The following is a 24,819-nucleotide window of genomic DNA, read 5'->3' on the forward strand; positions in this document are numbered from 1 at the left end:
CATTTTGGTTTTAAAAAAGTAAACCAAGAAGGCTCTTGGTCATATCTGGAAAAACACAACCCAGCATTTTTTTCCTTGATAAGAGGACATTTAACTAAGGTTTCAAGCAATTGGTCTAGCTTCCCTCTGGTGTAACCATATAGAAGTGGGGTAAATGATGGCTTTGCTGATCCAAACAGCAAGATTTCACCCACACATTCCTAATTGCTTTTGTGCTTCGTGGCCAACAAATCTGAGCGGGTGCAGAAACGCTCCCCAGGCCTTGGCACTGTGGGAGCAGCCCCCACTTGGCAATTTCTGAGTCCTGACTCAGAGGTGGCAGGGTGAGCTCTGTGCTGGCTGAGTCAGGCACCAGCCCTGCCCAGGAGCTTGGCAAATCCTGGTGCCATGACTCACAGCAAGCCTCTACCCTGCAGAGGAAACTGCAGGGGGTAGGTCAGAGGAAGCTTTTTGGCAGTGAGGGCTTTCGCCAGCTTTGCTGGTTCTCAAGAGTTGTGGCTTGCATGGGATTGAGTGTGTCTCCCTTGAGGAAAAAAAAACGCTAAGTGGAAAACCTGATTTTAAAAAACTACTGAAGTAGGCATAGGCAGAAGCTGAGCTCCCTTTTTAATGTGAATTAGCATTCCAGTTGACTCTCTTTAATTGCTAATCCAGGGGCCAAGTATGTCATCAGCTCCTAAATGGAAACGAAAGCAGAGCAGTTTCCTCCTTCCCAACAGATGTTTCCTTTTTGCTGCAATTCAAACATCCAGAAATGAAAACCTTTATTTATTTGCTACCTTCAAAAGGTTACAGTAAGGGTTAAGATTGGCTTGTCACCAAATAGGCAGTGAGAAGGCTGGTTTAAAATATAGAGGAGGAATATTATTAGCCAAATAAAGGCCAAGCAGCAGGTGCTAATGGTGCACAGCTTTCCCAGACTATGGCTATGTGGGCTTGTTCTTGTTATCAGCAGCACAACAGGGTGTTCTTGGTGCTAAACCACCCCCAAAACATGAATCTTTGAGATTTTAATATCAAACCTTGGTTTGGGATCCTAGATCACTTTCTTTTGTATTTTGGCTTTTGTATCTTTGCTCTTATTTAAGGATTTTCTCCATGTGATCCATGCTCAGTATTCATTTTGTTGCTACCAGACTTTCCCACATTACTGAGATTGTTAGAGTCACTTAAGCCATTTTAGCCCTTGATTCTTTATTTTCAACTCAGTTTTTAAAAAGCTGTAAGAAGGTGTTTGAAAGGTGCTATAAGCTGTCTTTCTGTTTGGCTACAAAGTAGTTGTCACAAACAAAATGTTTTCTTCATCTGTAGTGTTCAAATGCCCAAGAGATGGAAAGTTATACACAGAGATGTAAATCTGTAGGCATTAAAAAGAAAGACTGTTGTGGGTAGAAAAGACAAAGCTTTTCCCCAGCAGAATGAACTGCCCTCAGAATAACTGGCAGAAGAATATTAAACAGGTGATTGCTTTATTGCTGGGAGTCAAAGCTCTCCTGGGAGCTGAGAGTCTCAATCCATCCTTAACTTACCTTTGCCTGGCTTTTCTATTGTTTGTAGTTCTTTATCTCAGCTGTGTTTCTTGCCATTTTAATTTGCAGCATGTGAGAAACCAGTGGCTCTGACAAGATAACTGCAGTTTGCTAACAGCACTTCCTCACAAAGTGTTAAACAATATTTAGTGTTTATTTAACCTCATGGGTTGATGAGGGAAAAAAGCTTGGGTTTGGTTTGGGTCTTAGGCTGGTTCAGTTGAATCACATCTTTCTGATCCCTGTGTGTGATTTGTAGCACGGGCACCTCTGACAGCAGGAACTCCTCTTAGAGCGTTAAAGAAAGAACGTGAAAACCTCTGACAACATCAGCACTTCCCATAACTTCCCTTTCCCTTCAGATTATTTGCTTGGCTGTTGGAAATACTGATTGACCCCAGCTCCCACCAGAGGCAATAGCAGATTGTAAATGCTGTCCAGACAGGACAGAACAAAATATTTTTATATAAAATAGGGTTGTTTCTGTGGTCTTATTATCAAATTCTTCTTCATGATTGGGATGAGAACTGTTCCTTCCATGTCCTTCAAAGTTAAGCCAGAAAAGACATCCCAGGGAACAAATATCATCTTGTCATCATCAACAACAGTCAGAATGGCATCTTGGGAAAATTGAGATATTAAATCAAGCTTAGCTGGCTATATTGCCACACCACAACACATCTTTTTTGTCCTGCCTCTAGGCTCCCTTGGAAATTTTTCTACTTGTTGCTCACTTTGTGTTTATATGTGTGTGTTGCAGACCCCGGAGTGGCTGGATAGTGACTCCTGTCAAAAATGTGACCAGCCTTTCTTCTGGAACTTCAAGCAGATGTGGGACAGTAAGAAAATAGGCCTCAGGCAGGTTTGTATGTGCCCTTCAGTGTGTTAACATGGTGCTATTAAACTTTTCTTTCATAATGGATTCTAGTAACCCTTTTGCCCCCTAAAGCTTTGAGAATTTGCATTTTGTTCTTCCACTAAGCACTCAGGGGTGGGACAGTGGCTTGATTTTGTGGTTGAAAGGAACGCACTAGTTTTTCTCCAATCAATCCCAATAGCAAAAGCATGTAATAGACCTTGAGCTGAGTATATCTGGGGCCTTCCATAACTTTAGCCATGGGGGACTTTGCTCATTGTTAGTCAAATAAGTTACAGAAAGAAATTTACAGCTGATTTTTGGAGATTGTGCTGGAACCAAAGCTGTTTTCAATGAGGTTGGATAAACATCTCTACCTGCTCAGGCTGTATTGGGAAAGGCTTGTCAAAGGAAGGGGACCAGGACACCAGATGGTTCATCACAGGTCCAGTTTATTGAAGAAAACATCAAACACTTATACAGCAAATAATAAGCTTATGAATATTCTATAAGCCAAGCAATCTATTGGTTAAACTATACCATCAACTCTTCCTCATTCCTTTGGGCCTATGTTCTCTACTTCTCACGTCTCGCTGTCCATTTCTTTATCATACTCAGCTAGGCCCAAGGACACACTATCTTGCAGGTGCAGGACTTGGAATTAGCCAGAGTCTTGTACTTTTCCAGTCTCTAGTCAGCTAAATTCCCAACAAAGGCTCACTGGTCTGCTTGAAACATGCTGTGTTTTCCTGCCTAGCAGGAGAGGGCTGCAGATTGCAGTTTTTTACTGAAGGGGTGTTGAGGTGCTGCATGTGCTCATGGAACTCGAGAAATGAGTGTCTGGGGCAGAGCTGAGCTGCCTCGTGTCTTGCTGAGTGAGATGGAAGAGCCAGCAGACCTGAGCAGGGAGCTGGTCTGGCTTTGTGGCCTGAGAAGTGTTTGTGCCTGTTGTGTCGTGCAGCATCACTGCCGGAAGTGCGGGAAGGCCGTGTGCGGGAAGTGCAGCTCCAAGCGCTCCTCCATCCCCCTGATGGGCTTCGAGTTCGAAGTGAGGGTCTGCGACAGCTGCCACGAGTCCATCACGGATGAGGAGTGAGTGTGGGCACTGAGCTGCACTGCCCTGCAGCGGGGCCTGGGGGCTGCAAGGCTCCAGGAGGCAGCAGCCTGGCATGGTGCTCCCTGGGCTTTCTCAGCAGGACAGGAGGAGATCAAGCCAGAAGGGATAGAGAGCCCCTCGCCCCTGTTCCTTTCATGCCAGAAAGGTCTCAAAGTGCTGTTTAAAGAGTGGCTGCTGAATTGATGGCTTACAGCAGCAGTCAAATATTTTTTCCTCCACAGAGAGCATTTTGGGGGGAAAGCCTACAGTTTACAGTTCTTGCTGATTTTGGATTTCTTTCTTCAGGAGAGCACCTACAGCTACTTTCCATGACAGTAAGCACAACATTGTTCACGTACACTTCGATGCCACCAGGGGATGGCTGCTGACCTCGGGAACAGACAAGGTCATTAAGGTAGGAGCAAGGAATGTGCTCCAGCTCCTGTACTTCATTTCCATTCCCTCTCCCATGTGGCTGCAGGATGTCATACCTGCCTTCTTCCACCCAGAGACTTCTCACTTAGAATTTGGATTTGGATTGGGATTGGGAATGGGATTGGGATTCCTGCCCAATAAGGACCAAGGAGGTCTTGGTCTATGAGGTTATTGCCTGAAGGGGATGGGACAAGTGCTCACTGTAGCTGTCCCTTGAGGAAGATCAACTGTTTTTCAACATGCCAAATCTCAGTGTGATAAAGATAGATAAAGAAATAGCTAAAATAATGACTAAGTTATAACAGTTTAGGTAATTTAAAAAACCAAAACCCTCACAATGTGTTATGACTGTTCTGATCATTGAAGTTAGTAATGTAGTAGGAGTTTTTTTGGTTTCTTTTAAGGCCAGCTATGAACCTGGCTCATAGAGGTGAAAGCTGGTGACATACAAAATGTCATTTTGTCAACTTCCACCACTCTGACATAAGTGCTGGAAAATGAAATCAAACTTCTTCAGACTTGTGGCATCCACCTCTAACTATTCTGTGCCTCTTAATTAAAGAGGTGTAAATTATACTATATAAAGATTCTATTTTTACTATTATTCATTATGTTGTTTTATTTTATTGTATTTAACAGTTGTGGGATATGACACCAGTAGTATCTTGATGTTACATCAGTGGAATTTGAAAGGTGATATTTACAGAAGAAACGGATTTCCTAACCCCAATTATACTGCAGAAGATAGATAACACTGGGCACATATGGCTGATGACAAAGGAACTAATGTGTTTACAACAACTTTATGTCCTCTGCTTGATCCAGGCTGAACATTTGCACGAAGACTCTTTCCACTTCTTCTCAAAATATACAAGAAGGTATTTTTTTAACTAACGGTTTGTACGATCTGACTTTGGTTGTCTTGAGTTCATTTGGAAAAATCTGTGTGCAGTGCAATTTTTAGTTTTATATTTCAGTATGTCAAGATACTTGCTGCTTTGTACAGAGGGTTCTTGAGTTGTGTCTTCCTCTGTGAGTTTTCAGTGTCAACAGACTGTGTAAGGCAATTGGCTCTCCCTGCAGCCAGTACTTGTTGGTTTGGGATATTCCTGCTGACCATGCTCTTTCCAGAGGAGGAAATGCAGGCATGGTCTCTGGGTGCATCACTGAGGAGCTGATGGACTATTGCAATTCCTAAAAGGGCTCTACCATCTACTTGTCCTAGTTGACATCATCCAGAGAGCATTCATTGGTCTGTATAATCTTCCTGCCTCTCCCTTTGCTGCACAAGTCGCAGAACCAAGGGTCAGGTTATTCAGCAACTGATTTCTACAGAAAACTGAAATAATTTTCCAGCTCAGAGCATTCTAAGGAGCACACAGACTTGTTTGAGTTTGATGATGCTGACAGTCTGATTCAAATGAAATTATTGGCAACAGGAACTTTTGGGAGTGTGTGCATGGAGGGGGGCAGATCTAAAACTGGTCTAGATCTGAAAAGTCTGGTTTATCTCTACCTCTACCTCTACCTTGCACAGCAACATTTCAGCATTTATACTTGTCTGTATTGTTGAAGATGAATTTTGTTCTTCCTGTTTTCCATATGGTTAGTCATATTTATTTTTTTAAATGCTGATAGTTTTTATTAATTTTCTCTATAGACCCAGAAGTGATATTGCTGAATGATGCCCATTGTCCTGTTGTCATACTTTACAGTTTCTCTTAATAATAAACAGTATTTAAAAACCTGGATTGACCAAAATTACCTTTTTAGAATGACATTGTCAAGGTGAATATCTATAAAAGCCCTTTTTTCCAAAGGGACCTTCTCTGAAGAGCCAACTCTCCATTCCATTAATCCATGTTACTTCTTAGCATGGCACTACTCACACAATTCAAAGAAATTGGTGTAGAGAATTTACTCTGCAAAGGCTTTCCTGCATCTCCTGTTTCAGCAGGCCTTGTGGTTGTAGCTATTGTGCTTGCACCACATTGGTGGCGCTCGGTCTTGTCCTGTTTTGGACTTCCCTTCTTCCCTCTGCAGTGGGGAGGCCATGACATGTGCCACTTCAGAGCACACTGCTACCTGGAGAAGCCTTCTCTTTTGAGAGAGAATTCCAAAAGAAAACAAAGCTTCTCCTTTGTTTGCCCAGCAGCAATTTGCTTTTGAGGGGAAAAAAAATATGGTTATCTCAATCCATGGCATTAATTCTGGTCCAGTGAGCTGCTGCAGTAAAGGGTGAGTGGATTCTGTGTGCACATCACAAGACTGCTATGTATTTTCAGGGAAAATTCTCTTCTTGAACATCTTGCAACCTGTGATGAAGCATTTTGCAGTCATGTTCTCTGAAATAACACCACCTTGGGTTTCCTGGTCGTACAGCCTGTTGTTGTTTCCCCTCTAAACAGCATATTTTAAAGCATATTGTCAAACATAATTCACACAGTACTATTATTTTTCCAACTTGAAAGTTGTTTTCTCAGTCTTCCCACGTTCTCTCCTGGAAACTAGATGCTTGTTTCCTCTTGGAATGCTTTTCATTACACCTTGTGCATGTTTTCTGATGACTGAAGCGTTCCTGGCTGTCAAAGCTATGCAAGATGAGCAAGTGGCCTGCCATATTTCATTCCAGCTGGAGAGTATGTACAAAGCTTTGCTGGACTGTGGTGTTCCATATTCCCTTGGGCTCAGGGCCTTTTGGCCAGAGACCTGACTTGTGCTGTTCAGGGAGTGCATCCCATGGTGACAGAAGCACGGGCACACCAAAGAGCATTTCAATTGCTGTTTAGTGCTTGGTTCCTGAGGAGACAGCAGTGGCACCAAGGCTGGGACTCCATCACACTGGTGGAATCATGGAGCCAGCAAGGTGAGGATCTGCCCCTGGGTCAGCACCTGCTCCTGAATGCCTAATGTGCAAACAGAGGTGAAGAACTGATTCCAAAGGAGACTGCATTTGAGAACGACTTGTTTGGACTGTTCTGCAATGAACTCGTGGCCACTCCCCTGTTCTCTTCCGAGGAGTCATGGTTTCAATGTTGCTTATATGTGGCTGTGAGGTATGCAAAACTGTTTTGCAGAATTTTCCTAGTTTTCTTTCTCACTGAATGACCTGCAGGGTTATCTGGATTTAAGTTAAATATCTCCTTATCTTGCAGTCTCAGAACAAGCTGCTCTGGGCTTAGAAAATTATATAAACTGCAAGTGAAGCTGAGGGGGAAGGAAAATTTGTCCCTTTGCAATATCCTCAAGAGCTGAAATGTAGACATTATGAAGAGAAAATAGATGCATCTAATTCAATAATTCTTCTACTTTCCAAATGGAACAAGAAGGATTTGACACTGGGAGAGTTAAAATGCCTGCCTTCCTCTTCTGCTGTGTTAGAATAGCAATCTCAGTTTCTTCTGTCTGCTAGATGCATACAAAAAGGGATCTCTGTTGCCTGGTCCTTTTTTCCATTTTACTTGCTGAATAAGAAATCTGAGCAATTCATTTTTATGAATTGCACTATTGGAGGATGGGAGGAGGGGGTGTTTTGATACAGGTGTAGACTATGCATAAACTCTTTAATGAAGCCAAGAGCCCTTTCCCTGGGGCTGCTGAAGGGCAGTAGCTTTTAGTGATACCTCATGCTGTGACAAGGGCACACAGACATTGCTAGCTCTCTCTGCTCTGCACATCAGAAAAGGTGATTTCATTTCTCCCTTAGCTGGTGCTTCCTTGTGGGAAGTGTCCTCCAGAGCATCTGCCTGCTATTCTGGGTTTTTAAATTAGCAGTGTCTGAAGGGCTTAGGCAGGTGATGGGGCAGGTGCTGGTCACATACACAGTGCCTGAGCAGCTTGCTAGAGTCACTTGTGTCCCAGGTGGGGCAATCTGAGCACCAAACTTCAGTCTTTTTAAGCTGAAAATATTTAAGTGAAGGGAAAAGAATGTGGGCATCTGCTTGCAATGATGGTTCTCCCATCCAACCTAACGTCATGGTTAGATGTTGAAACAGCAGTGGTAGGGCTACAAGCCAGCCAGTCTGCCAGAGGATAATCCTGAGCAGTGACATTGGTGTGCTCAGCTGTGGGCAGCCTCGTCTGCAGATGCTTTTTGCAGCCAAGCCCAGGTAACTTCCCTGCTCTGTCCTCCTGAACTTGAGGCCATCTGAATGTCAGCATGTGGGCTCCCAGTACCTCAGCACTGGTTACTGCACGTTGCCTAAGGGTGGCATGGGCATCTCCAGTACTGGGAAAGGGAGGGATGTATTCCCTCTGAGTGGGGAAATGAAACTGTATGGAGTCCAGCAAAGGGACACTGAGATGATGAAAGGTTCTGGAGTATATTTGGGAGAGCTGGGACTGTTCATCTGGAGAAAAGAAGGCTCAGAGGGATCTCATCAGTGTGTATAAATGCCTGAAGGGAGAGTACAAAGAAAATGCACCGGTGTCCAGTGACAGGGCCAGAGGCAATGGGCACAAACAGAAACACAGATTTCCTCTGAACATCAGGAAACCATTTTTACTGCAAGGGTGACTGAGCATGGGCACAGACTGGCCAGGCAGGTAGTTTGTGGGTTCTCCATCTTTGGAGAAAACCCAACTGGACATGACCCTGGGCAACCACCTCTAGGTGACCCTGCTTGAGCAGGACCAGATGACCTTTGAAGGTTCTTTCCCACCTCAGCCATTCTGTGATTCAAAGTCCACTTAATGCCTTGTGTCTATTCTATTGCAGAGAGAAGGAAAGAAATTACTATCTTTCCTTAAATCTAAACTACTACCAAATTAGTTACTACCAAATTAGCAAATATTGTGTTTGTCTGGCCTTGTTGTTTCAAACAGGATTTGCATACCAGCAACCAAAGTTCTGTTTTGTAGCACACAGGAAATAGGGCTACAATGGGTGGTTTTACAGGCCATGTCTTTTCCAGGAGACCACAGCAAGCCCATGGGATGTTTTCAATTAGCCCTTAGAAGATGCAACAATAACAACAAACTTGATCGTTTGTCCAGGATGCATTGGTGTGCTGAGCCCCTTCAGCGATGACCTCTTATGTAATATTGAGGAAGACAGAGATTTTTCTCTTCAAAATTGCATCTTGTGAATGTTGGCAGGAAATTTTTGCTCCTCACAACAAGAAAAATGTCCTTAGTTTGCCAATAACTTGAAGTTCTGGGATTTGAGATTAACTTTCTGTGATCACATGTGACTTTTCATTGCATTTTCCCAGTTTGGGGATTTTCCCTTGTGACCAGTCTTTGGCCATCTTGAAATTTTGTTTGCTGCAGGACACATTGTACTGCTCAGAAAAGAAAGAGATTGAGTTCAATTGAAATTGCTGCCAAGTAGGGACATTGAACTCAAACCAAAATGAAAACAAGACAGCACAGTCCTGGCAAAGTTTGTGCAAAGAGGGGATACCGAGAAAGAATGTTATCAGCATAGGAACAAAACCTAAAAAAACAAACCTAACCAAAAAGCACCTACAGTACAGAAATGAATATTCATCAGAGCTGTATAAAGCCAAACCTAACCCACATCCCAGTACTGTAAGCCAGCCAGCAGCCATGGTCCAGATCCAGAAGCCACAAGGAACAAAGAGTTGTTCCAGTCTGTGAAGATTTGACTTCCATTTCTTGTTCTTTGGTTCAATTGCCAAATAATATTTATCTACCTCAAGTAGTTTTTTCTGGACTGCATTAAATGCATGAGCACTTCGATATTAAGAGGATGGGGAAAAGACACATTACTACTGAGATAGTACAGAAAAGGTGTCAGGCCTTATGAAGATAGTCTCTCTAGTTATTTGTTCTTTAGATATTAAATAATATGAATTTATTAAAGGGTTTATCACCTTTATACTTTCATTTTATCACAGGTCAGGGCATCCTTCAGATGTGAAACACCCATTGCTAACACCTCTATTTTGTCCTGTCCCAAGAAAATTCTTGCCACGGCCAAGTAATTAAGGAATTTTCACAAATAAACAAATTCACAAACTTCCTTGCTACATCTTTGTAATTAGCACTAGTTTTGGCTGTGGTTTAGCTTTCCAAAGGCTGAGCCTTGTTTCTGACTGCTTGGTAAGTTGTCATACTGACCAATACCTCATGGGCTTTGCTGTCTTTTTGATTAGAGGGATTTTATATGAAAAAAGCTCCTACTGGCTTTTGTTCAGGTCAGTGTTTTATAGGAATGCTGCTCAACAAGTTGACCATCTTTTCTACAACTACATTGTAACATTTTCCAGTACTGTTCCATTATGTAAATAAGTGTCTCTTATGTAGCTGAATAAATTGTGATATCTTAACCCCACTAAATTAATTTCTGTCAGCTTTTGGCTATTTCTTTTCCTTCTCTATGTGTGTAATGAGGAATTTGGTTTATTGAGTTTTGACTGGAATCATTCACCTGCTTGTTTGTGAATTGTCATAAAACTGACAGCTGTTGTATGGACATGTCTTTTGCCTGGACTAATTCTTACCCTGAGTGCCTGGCTGGGTGAGCAGCCCAAAGGAAATGGTGTCTGGGCAGCAGAGGAATTGCATAATTTTGTGCATCACTCCAAGGCTCCCTGTGGATCGTGGATTCTGAACTGAAAAGGGAAGATGCTCAAGATTTTTAACCATCAAAGAAAATGGCACTTCCTGAGGCCTCTCTCCCTGAAGTTTGCACAAGTGCAGGTTTTACCACTCTTCCCCTGTTTGGACAATATTTTTATGTGTGAAATGGCACTGCTGGTACAGCAAAGGTTTGAGTTGTATCTCCTGGCAGCAGGGTAGAAACCTGTTCTGCTGAAGATCTCCGGCCAGGCTGACACTGTGCCCCTTCATAAAGCTGAGCATTAGCTTTTGTTTTGATAGAAAACACACTTCCTTCAGAGGAATACATAATTTTTCTTTATCTGATGGCTCCCTCTAGAGAGAGGAACATAAATACTGCCCTACTGCACAAACTGAAATTCTTGGATTTGATCACTTTTAGTCCCAGAAGTGGTTTTTTTTGCACTTGCTTCCTATCAGATTTGGTGCCTTTTCAAAGCCTTTCTCTCATTGTCTAGATCAGTGCTTTCTGGGAGACTGCAGGAATACAGAATTTTCAAGTCATCTTAGTTGCATTTTAAAATTATCTCCTGTAATCAGTTGCTGGCTCTACTGCAATGTGCTCAGCATTGCCTCTCCTAACAAAGCAAGAGATGGAACCTGAGGCAAACAAGAAATACTGTGAGCTGAGCTAGGGAAGATGCAAAGCTGTGCTCTGCCAGAGTGGAAACTGCCTACCTAAAATGACTGTGGGTGGATGTTGACCAGCACTAGTTTTAGATAAGTATGACCCAGTGTCATGAGATGGGGTGCTTTATTTTTGCAGGGGGGGTGAGAGAGTAACACACAGAGCAACTCACAGATTTGAACTGCTTCAGTGCCCTCCTCCACTGTTCCAGCAGGTTGCTCCCTGAAAGACTAACTCCATGTTGACTCTTCACTCACCAAGTTGAGGAAAACTAGTACTGCTTCAAGTGCCATGGCTTTTAGAAAGGCTTTGTCATTACAAAAATACAAACTAGTGCTTGTACTGACAATTGAAATGGCTAGGACTATCCCCCCACCAAATAAATTTATTTCCATTGAGGTTTGCAGGACTGACTTATCAGGCTATAATGAAGGATATAGCAGAACTCCCCTGGAGTCAGGGCAGTGCATATTCAAAATCCCACCTGAGCCTTGTTTAACAGCAAGGGGTGGCCCTGCTCATACCTTGTTCCCACTGAGTAGAACACAGAAGGTGGAGTGTGTGTTACTGCAAATGCCAACAACTGGTAGTGGCAGATCACTCCAAAACTGTGAGGTATTTATGGGAGTGCCCCCATTCAAAGGCAAACAATTTTTTACAACTTTATTCAACAGTAGGTTGATTTAGTTTATTGAGTTTTTTTAAACAATGAATAAAGACGACCCAGAAATTAAAACTAAAGACAAAATGCAGTTTACAAAATTGTTTGATACCTGTTACATTGACCTCCTAAAATTTTCATCCAAGACAAAAAGAGAAGTTGCAGTGGCCCCCTGCATCACTGCCCTGCTGCACTGATGATGGGCTGTGCCCTTCCATTAGGATGTAGGGTAATGATCAACTCCACATGTGCTCTGTGGTGCTACATTCCTCTGCAAGATCCCTGAGAGCAAAAACTTCCCAAGTAGCTGACTTCACAAAATGAAGAAAAATATGAAGCCATCAGAGTGAGGTCAGAGACATAAAAGCCTCAAAGCTGCCACCAGAAGTGTGGGGCTGTGCCTGGACTGGAAAGGGTGCCAAGAGCAGCTGCTGTGCTTGTCATTCCATTCCCATGAACCAGGTGTGCTCTCAGACTCCCAGTGTGCACTGCTTTAACAAGGACCTGTGCCATCTTCATCTTCTGCTCATCTGTCACTGGATGCTGTTTTTATTTTGTTCATGAAGTTTTAAAGTGTAAGAGGAGAGTGAGGGGAGACCTAAGCACAGTCTACAACTTCCTTGTGAGAGGAAGAGGAGGGGCAGGCACTGATCTCTTCTCTGGGGTGACCAGTGACAGGGCCCAAAGGAATGGCCTGAAGTTGTGCCAGGGGAGGTTCAGGCTGGATATCAAGAAAGGGTTCTTCACCCTGAGGGGTGGCTGGGCACTGGAACACTCCCCAGGGAAGTGATCACAGCACCAGCCTGACAGAGTTCAAGAAGCATTTGGACAGTGCTCTCAGGCACCTGGTGTGACTCTTGGGGTGGTCTGTGCAGGGCCAGGAGTTGGACACCACGATCCTTGTGGATCCCTTCTGACCCAGCATAATCTGTGAGTGTGTAAATGTATTCACTTACATGAAGGTGCAAGTCACTCTGGATCGCATTAGACAGATCCTCTCACTGGCTTCCAGCCACATGCCATGTTTGCTCTCGTGGAATCAGGCTGAAATAAAGCATCAGCAGGACCACAATACCAAAGTGTGTGACACTCTGGACTTAGTTTCTACTTGCTGTTCCTGTTGTTTAGTTCTTTTTAAATCAGAAGTGCTCTTAAACCATAGCATGTTGCTCTTAGACACTGTGACCAAACTTTGATTAAAACAGTTTTCTTAACTGGCTTCATTTTTAAGCTGTGACAAAAAATGAAAAATATAGGCTATTCAAATACACTAGTGTAGAATGTGGACTAAAATGTGTTAAATATATACATATATAGTGCACAGTTTGTACTTTTATGAACTATTTAAATACCAGTCATTAAACTTTTCTTCTGTACTGCAGAGCTGAGAAGCAAACTGATGTAAATACTAAATAATGCAAATGTTTTCATTAGCCTTGCAGCTACTGGTTTAAGAAATGTAGTTACTATACATGCTTCCAGCCATGCTCTCGTTTTGGGTAACTGTATTTAACAGCTGAAACCATAGAAAATGTTAATACCAAATTTCCAGGAAATAAACCTCTGTACAAGCCTTGCTGTTGTTTTCTTTCACTGTAGGACAAGAAGGAGTTAAGTTTATAAATGAGGCAATAACTTGAATGCTGACCCAGCCTCTTCAGGAGGAGCTGTGACAGCCTGACTTGTCTCAGCACTGCTTATCATGGGAAAATTTTTGTCAGGGCATCTCTGACAGTAAAGTCTTTACTTCTAGAGAGATTGACAATAGGCTGAAAAAAGCAGATTTTTCTTAAACTGATACTTAATAGGAGATCTTTGAATAATGAGGAAATACCATCAGCCAGGAGGAAACTAAATTAAGTAAAGCAAGACAGAAAGAGCTCTCCTCTGTCCATCACCAGTCTTTAGCTGCCAGTCACTGCAGAGAGCCCAAGAACATCTGTGTTATATTTGTGTTTAGGTCCCTGGTCTTACCACACTGGTGAGAGGCACACGTGAAACACTGCAGCAACTTGGCTGGTTCTGGAGGCAGCTGGTTAATAAACACACTCAGTTCAGGAGAAAAGGTGTTACCTTTGTTAATAATAGTCTTGGCTTTGCAGTAAATCTGAAATAATTAAGACAAAATGAGTCCCACCAGAAAGTCTTAGTCTGAGCTGATTGTCTTCAGCACTCTTAGAAAGATTCAGCACTGTAGGCGGTGCTTTTCAAACTGGATCCAGTAAATCCCTGTGAAAAAGTCCCTTTTCCCCTCTACCAATTTACAGTGAGAGACTCTGTGAGTAACTCAAATGTCCACAGATCAGGCAGGATTAATCCTGTCCTCTGTGTCTGGAAGTAAACACACCCAGACAAAATACAAGCCTCTCATCAGGAGATGCATTCTCCTCTAAAACCTGTGCCACATCAGTGCTCCCTTCCCCTCTTAATCCATTCACAATAATAAAACAATTCCCTTTAATCTCCCACAGAAATGGCAAGCAGATACACCTTAGCACGTTGTTTCTTTTTGTGCCTACAGTCAGGCAGCCATTTCTCTGCTGGATCCAGCCATGTCTGGGTGTGTTGTGTTGAAACCTCCTACTTCATGGTATTTTGACATAAATGGGATAATATTTAGCCCTGGCTCCATAAAGTAATGTGGAAGGCATTTGGCAGTGTTCCTAAATTCTTGCTGTCTAAACATGAGGAAGCAGATCACTTCTGCATACCAGCACTAATTTATAGAAACTAAAGGCCGTGAGGAATCCTTCCCTTTAAACTAAGCAGGCTCTGCAAGAGAGTTTCTGCATTCCCAGTTACATGCTTGAGCCCAATCATCCTCATGCAGTGAAGGAAGCCACCAACCTGTCCACTACAACAGTTAAAAGTTGTGTAAAACATTCCCTGTTCTTTCCTGAAGTCCTTCACAAAGGCTACTGAAAGTACACTCCTCTGCACTTCTCTGTGCTCAGTGTTTTAAATTAGTCTAGGTAACATTACAAAGTCTCAGGGCTTATTTTAATGCCTCTCAATTTTTCTTCCAATCCAAAGAACACAACCTTAGTGTGTCTTCAGGCAGCAGCTGCATATTCACAATGGGAGAGACTTGGCAGCAGAGAAAAATTACACAGGTGCCACTCTACCACCTCATTATGAGAACACCTGAACCTAATTCATTTTTAACAGGCCTATGGCATCCTACTTCCCCTCAACAGCAGATTACTGTGTAGTTAGAAGATTTGTGGTGACACTGTGTCAGCAGAGACCCTAAATTCCTGGAGAAGCAGATTTAAACTTCTGTGAGAACTCTTCCAGCACCTCCATTAGCTTTTCTTCATCCTCTGGTGGACTGTGGGTGTATGCTAGAGGTAAGTGTGTAGGGACTGGTTGCCTGTCTGGAAGAAAAGAAGAGAAAAAAAATCTTACAGGTACATTTAACTCTCTTATAGCACAAAGGAGGTTTTCTGATAGACTCTGTACTGCCCAAACATACCTCATGGTCTTGAAGCCAGGAAAATTAACCTTCTAGGTAACTGCAAATAATACTAATTAAGCATATCTTCTAAACCAAAAATTAAACCAATTCAACCTGTATTTTGGAGCTGGAGTGATTTTTCTGTAGCATAATATGACCTGGACTGTGCAGCAAGCCCCCGTTTGCAGCTGGGGACAGATTAGGAAAAGGAAGGCTTCCCTGTGGGGTTATGCCTGTCACCAGTGCAGCATCCACAGGCAAACAGCAATAGCTGGAGTTTGTTGCTGCAGGCAGAGGATGATCTTGCACTTGAAACAACATTTTTCCTTGCCTCCTGGATAATCCTTCTAGTACTGTACAAATTCCCAGCTGGGACTCTGTAGTTAGGATTATTTTCAATCTTAAAATGCTTGCTTTCATCCTTAGAAACAATGGTTAAATTCTAAATGCAAAGGAACTTGAGCTTATTGCTCAGTCACCATAAGTGACATGTATCCAACTAAATTTGCTCAGTTTGATGCTTTGCTTTGTTTTCCAAATCTCATGCCTGTCACTCACTCTGTAAATACAGCTGTTACCATCATCCACTCTAAGGGATCCTCCCCTCCAAAAACATGGTGTCTAGAGCCTGGGAGTCTCATGACAATGCTGTCAGGTGTCTGTGGAACAACAGTCAGAGCACTGGGGCAGCACTGTTAAATCTACTTAGCAAGCCCAACTTCCACAGCAGCCAGCTGAGACAAAAAGAACAAGCTGCTGCAACCCTGGGAAGCAGATTTCCCTGAAAACCTATCAGGCTGCTACTGGGTTTCCCAGCAGAGCAGAGGTATTTGCTCTCTTAAGAGCACATGTTTACCTGACTGCACACACCACATAACATGGAAAACTGAGGACAGAGAGAGAGGAATGTTCTCCATCACTGAATACAAACAGCTTCCCACCTAGCCACAGTGCTTCCAGTAGCCTGTGCTAAAGTTTGGGAACTAGGTATGAAAGCCAAGTTCAGCATCACAGAGAAGATGCTTCTAGTCTTTGGAAAGCAGGTGTCTGTTTTTATACATTTTTGCAGATGCAGAGAATTCTGGTAGTACTAGTCATGTTCTCCATTATTTTCTCAGGTTAAAAAAAAAAAAAAAGCTGGCTTTGGTTTGCTCTCAGAGGGAACAGAAGAAGAAAATGCAGGGAAACTGTGAATGATTTGGAAAATGCCTGCCTAGGATCAGAAGTGTAGGGTTTGTAGCAAAGTGCTCCTGCACCCCAAGCCCTTCACTGAAAGGGCCTGAAGAGTGCCTAAGCTAAGCTGTGGCTTCCAAAAGGTCACAGAAGTAAGAAATAACTGACTTCACCACTATTTGGTAAGCACAAGACATAGAACTTCTCTTGCAGCTTTAAGAGCAGTCATACCAGGACCAAAGCTCTCCAAAGTCAGTTGCTTTAGCTGAAGAGGCAGGGCGTGTTCCCTGTTTACCAAAGCTGGGGGTAGAAAAAGGCCAAAGGGAAGAGCCTGGTGAAATTATGAAAGAAACAGAAAGAACAACTGAGCAGAAGCATTAGGACCAGAAGAAAGTGATTGGAGTAAAAGAAAGGCAAAGCCTGGTTCTACAAAGAAGGCTGACCAGCTGGGATGTGTGGTTTCCACATGCACCGCACGCTGACACGAAAAGTGTCCATTTTAGTATCTGTCAACCAACCCTGTGTGACTGTCTGTGGGACAGAAGGAACAAAGTCAACCCAAATGCAGACAAGTCTGAGCTTCCTGCATTCTCCATATAGCAATTCAGTGAATCAGGATTTGATTGCCACATCCAACAGAAGCACTAAGCTTCTGTAAGAAATTACCCTGAGCTTTCTCTTTCTGGACTGACCTGCATCACCACTGAGGCATCCTTGCTTCCAGCTGCTCCTACAAAGATGCCTGTCATCTGCCTGGAAGAAAAGAAAGGCTCTGCCCTACTTTTCCATTCCCTAAGCTCAGTGCCAAAAATGCCACTGTGCTCAAGTCTTTGCCCAGTGTTAGAGAAAGGGGGAATTGCCAGTTTTAGCCAGCATGGAACAATAGGAAGAAGAACCTGTCAAAGCAGAGCCAACTCCCAGTGCTCTGTGAGAAAGATGCTCATTTCCTAGCATCATAAAAGATGCTGTTTGACTGCTGTGATTCACCTTCCCTTGGCACAGTCCTACACGCAGCCATTTTCATTACAAAAATCCCCAACCCTCCCTGAAGAAATGCTTTGAAGTCTCTATCAGCTACTTTAGAGGACAAAAGCAGGAATGTAACAATTTAACACAATGCTCACTCGAACATTTAGACTTGAAACAACTTTGAGGAATGCTTTTATCCTTTGCACAAGCTGCCTTTATCCCCTTCCTGGCCAGACAGGGATCCTGAGCTCAGGCAGGCTGGGGATCTCCAGTGTGTGCACTGTGAGACACTGCTCCTTACCCTGGAAGAACAAGCCACTGGGCAGCTTTGTTGCTTCAGCTGACACCGCCAACCACAGGACGGTGTCGGCTCCCTGGGCCTCCGTGCGCAGAGAGTTCTTCATCCTCTCGTAGAAATCCGGCATGGCTGACCTCACAGCTGGAAAGCATAACAATGGAATGCTGGCCTGCCATGCAAGGCCTTCTTGACACAAACAAAAAAAAAACCCAAACAACAAAACAAAATACCCCCACCAAACCAGCTTCAAATTGCCATTTTTTGTGCAGGAAGGAGAAGAGGCATCTCTGGAGCTTATGGAAGAAAATGAATATTTCCCCGTATCTGGGAATAGGATGGCTTGTGGAAGAATAGCACTAAGCCACCAGATGATCCACCACTTGTTTGTTTAGGCCAAATTACAGGGACAAAACTGACAACAGGATCTGTAAGAGGTTCCTCTGCCAATTCCACTCTAAACTATAAAGATGACAAACACGAGGAAAACAGAAATTCCAAAAAGCAGTATTGTAATGGGATTTTTAGCTCTTCTTTTCTCACCAGTTTTAGGAAACCAGTTGCAGCACTGTATTTAAAAATTGCTTACTTGCTGTCTAAACTCTGGTTTCATTTTATTTTGTCCAACAGATGGTGACTGTGGGCCCATCCAATGTAGGTGTTTATTTTTGGGGGTTGGAGAGTCTTTGAACTTTAAGGTGGGATAACTTTATGGTTCATTAAGTTTGAAATCTGCAAAGGAAGTGCAAAAATAAATGTATTTTAAAGAAAAAGAAATACCAGGATATTTAGTTGGAAAGGGCTGTTTTCAAGCATAGACAGGGTAAATGCTTCTGTTGTCACATGCAAATTTTGGAAACTGCATCCCTATAACTGCATCCCTATAAAAGACCTAGAGACCTAACTGCTATTCTGCATCCCAAGCTTGGGCACTGGGGACTGGAAACATTGGGGAATGCAACATGCACAGTGTATGACTGATACTGGCGCACCTGCTCAGAAGCAGTCACTGAAGAACAGCTGCAGCTCAGACAAAGACAAAACTGCTTCTCAATAGCAGTAAATGTTTAGAGGAAGAGCAGAGGGCTTGCACAGTGGTGAATTCTCCTACATGCCCTCACAAATTCCCAGTGTCTGCGCATTGGTACTTCCAGAGGCAGAAGGTCCATCTGTGTGTTTAACAGTTCCACTACAAATGTAACTTAAAGGTTACCTTAAAGAACTGTGTCTCTGCTGTGCATTTGTGCAGGGCTGGAAGCATTCACTGCCCATTATTATTCTCCAGCTATACACAGCTAGCAGACACTGTGCAGAATAGAGCCATCAAGGGGATATAAAACTACTTCAAGCACCAGCTTGGAGAAAAGAAATTACTGCACCTATTGGAAAAATATACTAGGAAGTTTCATTTCTCTTTGCTTTTAAACTAATCCTGAAAAGAGAAAATATTGTCAGAGTGTGAAGCAGATGTTACCTGGGGTGTCTGCCCAGCCGGGATGCATGACGGAGAAATGGATATTTCTGTGAGCTTTTGCCCACTGTTCTGTCAGGACAACTTGCTGTCTCTAGGATAGAGCAGTAAGAGCCACGCTAGCACCATGTTCAACAGCCTGTCCACCAAATTAGTTCCCAGGGAAATAAACTACATCAAATGTGCCATAAATACCAGAGCATTTATGTACAGCAGAAATATACCCTTGCTCATCCTGGCTGGATTTACTGGATAATTTCATCAGAGACTTCCAGTCATTGCCATCCATACCCTGGCTACAAATTTACTTTTAAAGCAGCTGCACTGCTTTTACTGACCATGTCTATTTGCTGCAGACTGTGGGCAAGAACTAAGCAGGCAGACAGGGCTCATCAGCTAAAGACAGTGTACCCCTTGGGACTTCTCTCATATAAAATTGAAGTCTAGCCATGCTCTACTCCATGCAAGATGTATGCACTCCTAAGGGCATGCCATCATACTCCTGAAGATTACTGCCTGTGCATGTGGGCTGGATGCAAGGGGAAAGCAACAGTGACCAACAGGCTTGTTGCAAAGCAGATGGTATGAGCTGCCTAGCAAAGAAGGGCTGGGCTTTGTTTTCAATCCCAGGGGCTGTACCTTGTTCTGTGCATACACCATGGTTCCATCAAATGGCCCACTTTCCGACTGCAAGTCGGATACGTTTAGTTTTTGAACTAGCATGCCCCCAGAAGAGACAGTGATCTGTAATGAAATGAATGAAAAACAAACAAATGAAAAGCAAAACCAGGAACTCCCCACAGATGCACTCATGCATGCAGTGTAGTCCTCAGGCCATAGCTGGAAGTCCCTACGGAGCAGGATTCCTCTGCATACTCTTTGCATTATGCTTATGCTCAGGAGCAGAGCATACCTGGAGATGAGATGAAAGATACATAAGGTTTTTGAGAAGGGATTTTCATTCGAAGTGATGTTGATTCATTTCAGGAATTTCGTGTTTTCTCCTTTTGGAAAGTAATGGGGAGAAAGAAAATAGCAGAATAGCACTATTTGTAGTTTGTATGTTTAGCACTTACCAAAGCTAATTAGAAGTCACACAAAACTTGGGAAATTTCATTTTTAAAAATGTACCTGCTGTCTTATTTTACACCAAGATCTGTAAAGTTCTTTTAAGCCTATACTCCTGTTGTACATATTTTGCACTCTGCTGCAGGAGCTGACTTGCCCTAGGGAATCTAAGAGGGTAAGTTCCCAAATGAAGTATTTTACACTGATTTCCAATGAAGGGTTGAGAGCAGCAGGCAGGACCTTTGCCTTAGACCAGGAGGTTTTTGTTAGCAAAATCCAAGAGGATTTTAGAGATCCTTACAGCACTGTAAGTAATCCTGCATTACTAGCACAGTCAGAGAACTGCTGTTACAAGCCAGAAGGTAAAAATAGTAAAACACCCCTTTTAAACAGCATCACAGACTCACCACTCTGGCATCAGCTGCTTTTTCCAGGAGGGGCACCAGGGCAGTTGTCATGATATATGTACCTAAAAGACAGACAAGCACCAACATTAACTTCTCCTTTTTAAAAAAAGCTTTCTTCTCTCTCCACCCTCCTTAACAACCCAAAACCCAAAGCCTCTTTACCTGTGAAATCTGATCTGAATTTGACAATGATTTTTTCTTGCTGGTTCACCTGCAGTGTGCCAGTTCAATTTGTAGTGGTTCACATTGCCATATACTTAGCAAAAGGCATATATTTTATAGATTTTCATGTTTGTTCTACCTATAGAGAAAACTGCTCCCTACATTCATCTGTGATAATCTGAAGGCAAAATAGCTCAGGTATGGAATTCCTTGGGTGGGGGAAGGTGATTCCAGTGAAGAAATTGAGAATGCATTTCCCCTACAAGTCTGGCATGTACACAAAGATCTAAGCTGGGTCATGAACAAGAAAGGAAACTGTACTTCATACTTACAGTTCTTAGGGCACTGCATATGCACTTAAGATTTGTCCATTCTTCCCTTCTCACTATGAAGTCACTCAGAGTACACTGACACTTTTTGTGTTGCACACAAAACCCACCCCTTAAATCCCCATAATGACCATTATGGAAGATAAGGAATCCTTGGGGGAAAAAATATTAACGTCGCCTGCCCGAGGCTGAGCTAAGACTACTTGGGGAAACTTAACTGTGTCCTTCCCTGCTTTTGATCATGTTCATGTAGTAAGGATTTTTACACACCACACAAATATATTCCATTACCATGACCAGCAAAGTTTGTTATTACAAACACTGTCCAACTGTCAGTGTATTTGACTCAGACACACCTAGTGATGTTTCAGGCAACCAAGTGCAACAAGATTTTTTTTTCTATTTAAAATGTATTTTAAAAAAATTCTATTAATTCAAAATTAATTTAGCCCCATTTAGTCTAGTGTTTCTACACCTACTTCCCTTTCATGTCTTTACAAATAACCCTAGTTCAACAATTATACCAGTGATAAATGCATTTTTTTCTTGAGCTACTGAGGCCATGTTTTTCAGTAAGCATGAAGACTTCAGCTTGTCCTTATAACCTCTCTTCCACACAGGCAATGAGATCACCCAGTTAAAATACAGCATGTTTATAAATACGGTACCAAAATCAAACATGTTACATGCCTGGTGAACAAACTGTGCAGTTCCCCTGTCAGTCACAGCATAATCAGAGGTATGCCCATACACACACAATATATTTAAAACCCTGGCAAACCAAACTAAGCAAATGCACCGCAGATGAGCAAATGCAGCCTGTCTTCAGCAGAAAATGTGAGCAAAGGCAGTTGCCAGGGGATGACGAGCCCGGTCGCGTCCCCGGGTGGCGGCGGGGAGACTGAGCGGTGACATCATCGCTACAAGAACTCCCGCTGACGGCCAGGGGAGGCTGCCGCGATGTGGGGGGAAAAAATAAAATTAAAAAAGCCCAAACACTTCAGTATAAGCTGAGAGACTGGTTTTAATGCTGTTTGGCTGTGGATTCTTAAAAAAAGTAACACCATGTCTTGGTTAAATAAGCTGCCTCTCCTAAAGGCAGAGCTGCAATGCACCATCTCTGTCGATGCTCCATTTTACTGTCCTGCAGATTAATTTACACTTTTAAGGGGCTTCATGTTGATTTGTTAATTCTAAAGAGCTGCAAAGATGAATGCACTAATGTTGCCTCATTAACAACCAAGCTTTGTTTTGTTCTCCAGCCGAATAAGAGAAACGTTCAATGCCAAAAATCCTGCTTAGAGCAACTACAGCCTGTCAGAAGTTTATGTGCTTATTTAGAACCACAAACTAACTGCAAAGCCCACATCTCCTCTCTTCCTCAAGTTTATTAAGAATTCAGTAAATCCCACAACAAAAGCCTGAGCATTCCATCTTTCTGCCCCACAAGACTACTTGCTCATTTGCTTTGAGACAGAGCACAGAGCAGTTTTGATCACAGCTTCCTATGGCAAGCAACAGTATCTGAAAACACTGTTTTCAGTGTGTACACAGACACAATGCATCAGGAATTAAGGCTGCAGCATTTAATTTCTCCCACTGCTAAATATTTCACCAACTACTGTCCCCATATTAAGTGTTTGAACAGAAACTCCTCATTGCTTTGACAAAAATACTTGGGTGTTGCACATTCTTATTTGCCTGGGTTGGTCTGTCAGGCAAAACAGCCTGGAAATTTAGAACGGTAATAGCAGAACAGATAAACTTTATCAGCAAGGTTAGAATACATCATCATCAACTGAAACTTGCCCATTTTCATCAGTGCAAAAGCTGGCCCGTAGTTTGATGGTGACATTCAAACATTGGGAGAATGCTCAGTGTGGTCACTGCAGGGCCTGGCACAGCCGTGCACCTCACAGCAGCTACTCTGTCCAGCACAGCTGCATCACAGCAGGCACTAACACTGAAGTTAATTTCTGGGTAAAAGGGGAAGCAGCAAATGAAGGCACTGCCTGCCACCATCCTTATGGAAAAAAAAACAAAAAAGAAGGAAACTCTTCTTGTTAAAAAAAAAAAACTTTGCAAGGAAAAGCAAGACTGATTCAGTAGAAGAAACTACATTCATCTCTGCCCCTATGTAAGTAAATCAAGGCACCATCCAAACTGTATGTCCTTTTGACAATACTTGATTATTAATAACAATGTACTGGATATCAGTTTTTCCAAAACAAGCACTTGAGCATTCTAACACATTTACTTGATGCAAAAAAATTCTTGTCTGTTAAAGGAGAAACTTCCTCCCAGAACTTAATTTAAAAAGGTAAGGCATATCAAATGTGGTTAATGCTTAATTATCACTGTGTTCAAACTGCACAAATTGAGTTGTTCTGTTGAGGTTTTTTTAATGGTTTAACACAAAAACATGTGAAAGGAAAGGCAACATTCAACAGTGCTGTGCCTTGCACTGAAAGCAGTAATTACTGGGTATCTGTTGAACATACAGCTAGTACTACCTGCATTGAGGACTGTGTGACAGGGGCCAGATTTGTGCATCACCATTTTCTGTCACTGCAAGGTACATTACTCACATGAATGCTTGTCTCTTACTGAAAAAAAATCAGTGAAATAAATGGTATACAACATTTCCCTTTGATGAGAAGTATTTGCTGTGAGACAAAGGAGTCCAGCACAACGAATTTCGGAGTTTGCTCAGAAGCAGCAAGAATGCAGAAGAAAGTGAGTCCAGTCTATCACACCCATATACAGGATTTCATCTTGCCCTTACTGAACTCTGCCAAGGTGAAGAGTTGACTTGCAAAACCTACTGGACAAGCTACAGCCCTGTTCTGTGTAATGAGGTCTGACACAGTACTGGCTGGCCAGGTTTTCTCCAGTCAAAAAGGCTCCTGGGATAGATGCACAATTTATTTTAAAGATAAACAGTCTCTTAAACATTAGTTTTCTTTGGAAAAGCTTCTGTAGGCTTTATGCCTTGGAGCTGATCTCCCATAATAGGAAATCACATATAATACAGAGTAATTAAAACTTTTCTATAGAGCAACACCATTATACACAATAAACCAACGTCAACATATGGTAAAGCAGAAAGGGTGGGTTGCCAATTATGCATTAAACATGCGCATTCCAGTGAAAGAAATGAGCATGGCATTTAATCAGAACATACTTTGTTCATGCACATTAAAGTTTAATGTTTACTTGAAAAATATAAAAACAAAACCCACCAAAAATATTGAATCACCATGCATTCCCTTGTGGTCTGTCTGGTAATTGTTCCACCTGGTCTGAGATCTTCCCAATTCAGTCAAGTAATCGGATATTGTGCTCTAACTAACAGATCAAATTTTTGACTCCATACAGTGAACTCCTCTGCCAACCTGGATAAGCACTAATTCAGTAGTTTCACAATCAAAGAATGAAATATTAATGACATATGTGTAGCAAATGAGGCACCGTGATGGAGATAAACATTTGATTCATATATTAAGTTGGTTTTTTTTAAAAAGATCAAAAACTACAAGAATCAGCCTGACTGCTTCATAAACTCCTAAATAAAGTTCTGCTGCCTTTCCCATGACATGATGCAGAAGCGGAGGGGACTATGAAAGACACTTTTATTAGGTCTTGTGGAAAGGTAGCTCTGCATGTTCTTACAACAGTTATTCCACTGTGGGTCTCAT

The 24,819-nt window shown here is 42.5% G+C and overlaps 2 protein-coding genes across 3 annotated transcripts in view; one reads left to right on the plus strand and one right to left on the minus strand.

The window, feature by feature from the left end:
* The window catches only part of WDFY2 (WD repeat and FYVE domain containing 2), a 59,635-nt gene extending 53,970 nt beyond the window's left edge, over window positions 1-5,665 (plus strand). The window contains exons 9-12 of the mRNA XM_064715214.1: window positions 2,290-2,391; window positions 3,347-3,477; window positions 3,788-3,896; window positions 4,556-5,665. Of these exons, the coding sequence (XP_064571284.1) occupies window positions 2,290-2,391; window positions 3,347-3,477; window positions 3,788-3,896; window positions 4,556-4,585 (372 nt within the window). The 3' untranslated portion in view covers window positions 4,586-5,665. The remainder of the gene's footprint in view (window positions 1-2,289; window positions 2,392-3,346; window positions 3,478-3,787; window positions 3,897-4,555) is intronic.
* A 6,136-nt stretch (window positions 5,666-11,801) lies between these two features.
* The window catches only part of DHRS12 (dehydrogenase/reductase 12), a 29,628-nt gene continuing 16,610 nt past the window's right edge, over window positions 11,802-24,819 (minus strand). The window contains exons 6-10 of one of the 2 annotated variants that reach the window (XM_064715226.1): window positions 20,631-20,692; window positions 19,795-19,899; window positions 19,159-19,249; window positions 17,691-17,828; window positions 11,802-15,167 (exon numbers count right to left, since the gene is read on the minus strand). In XM_064715226.1, the coding sequence (XP_064571296.1) occupies window positions 15,040-15,167; window positions 17,691-17,828; window positions 19,159-19,249; window positions 19,795-19,899; window positions 20,631-20,692 (524 nt within the window). In that variant the 3' untranslated portion in view covers window positions 11,802-15,039. Of the gene's footprint in view, window positions 15,168-17,690; window positions 17,829-18,273; window positions 18,417-19,158; window positions 19,250-19,794; window positions 19,900-20,630; window positions 20,693-24,819 lie in introns of those variants that run through there. The other variant, XR_010440603.1, reaches the window with a different exon arrangement.

This window comes from Zonotrichia leucophrys, chromosome 1 (assembly GCF_028769735.1).
Source record: "Zonotrichia leucophrys gambelii isolate GWCS_2022_RI chromosome 1, RI_Zleu_2.0, whole genome shotgun sequence".
NCBI classification, from domain to species: Eukaryota; Metazoa; Chordata; class Aves; order Passeriformes; family Passerellidae; genus Zonotrichia; species Zonotrichia leucophrys.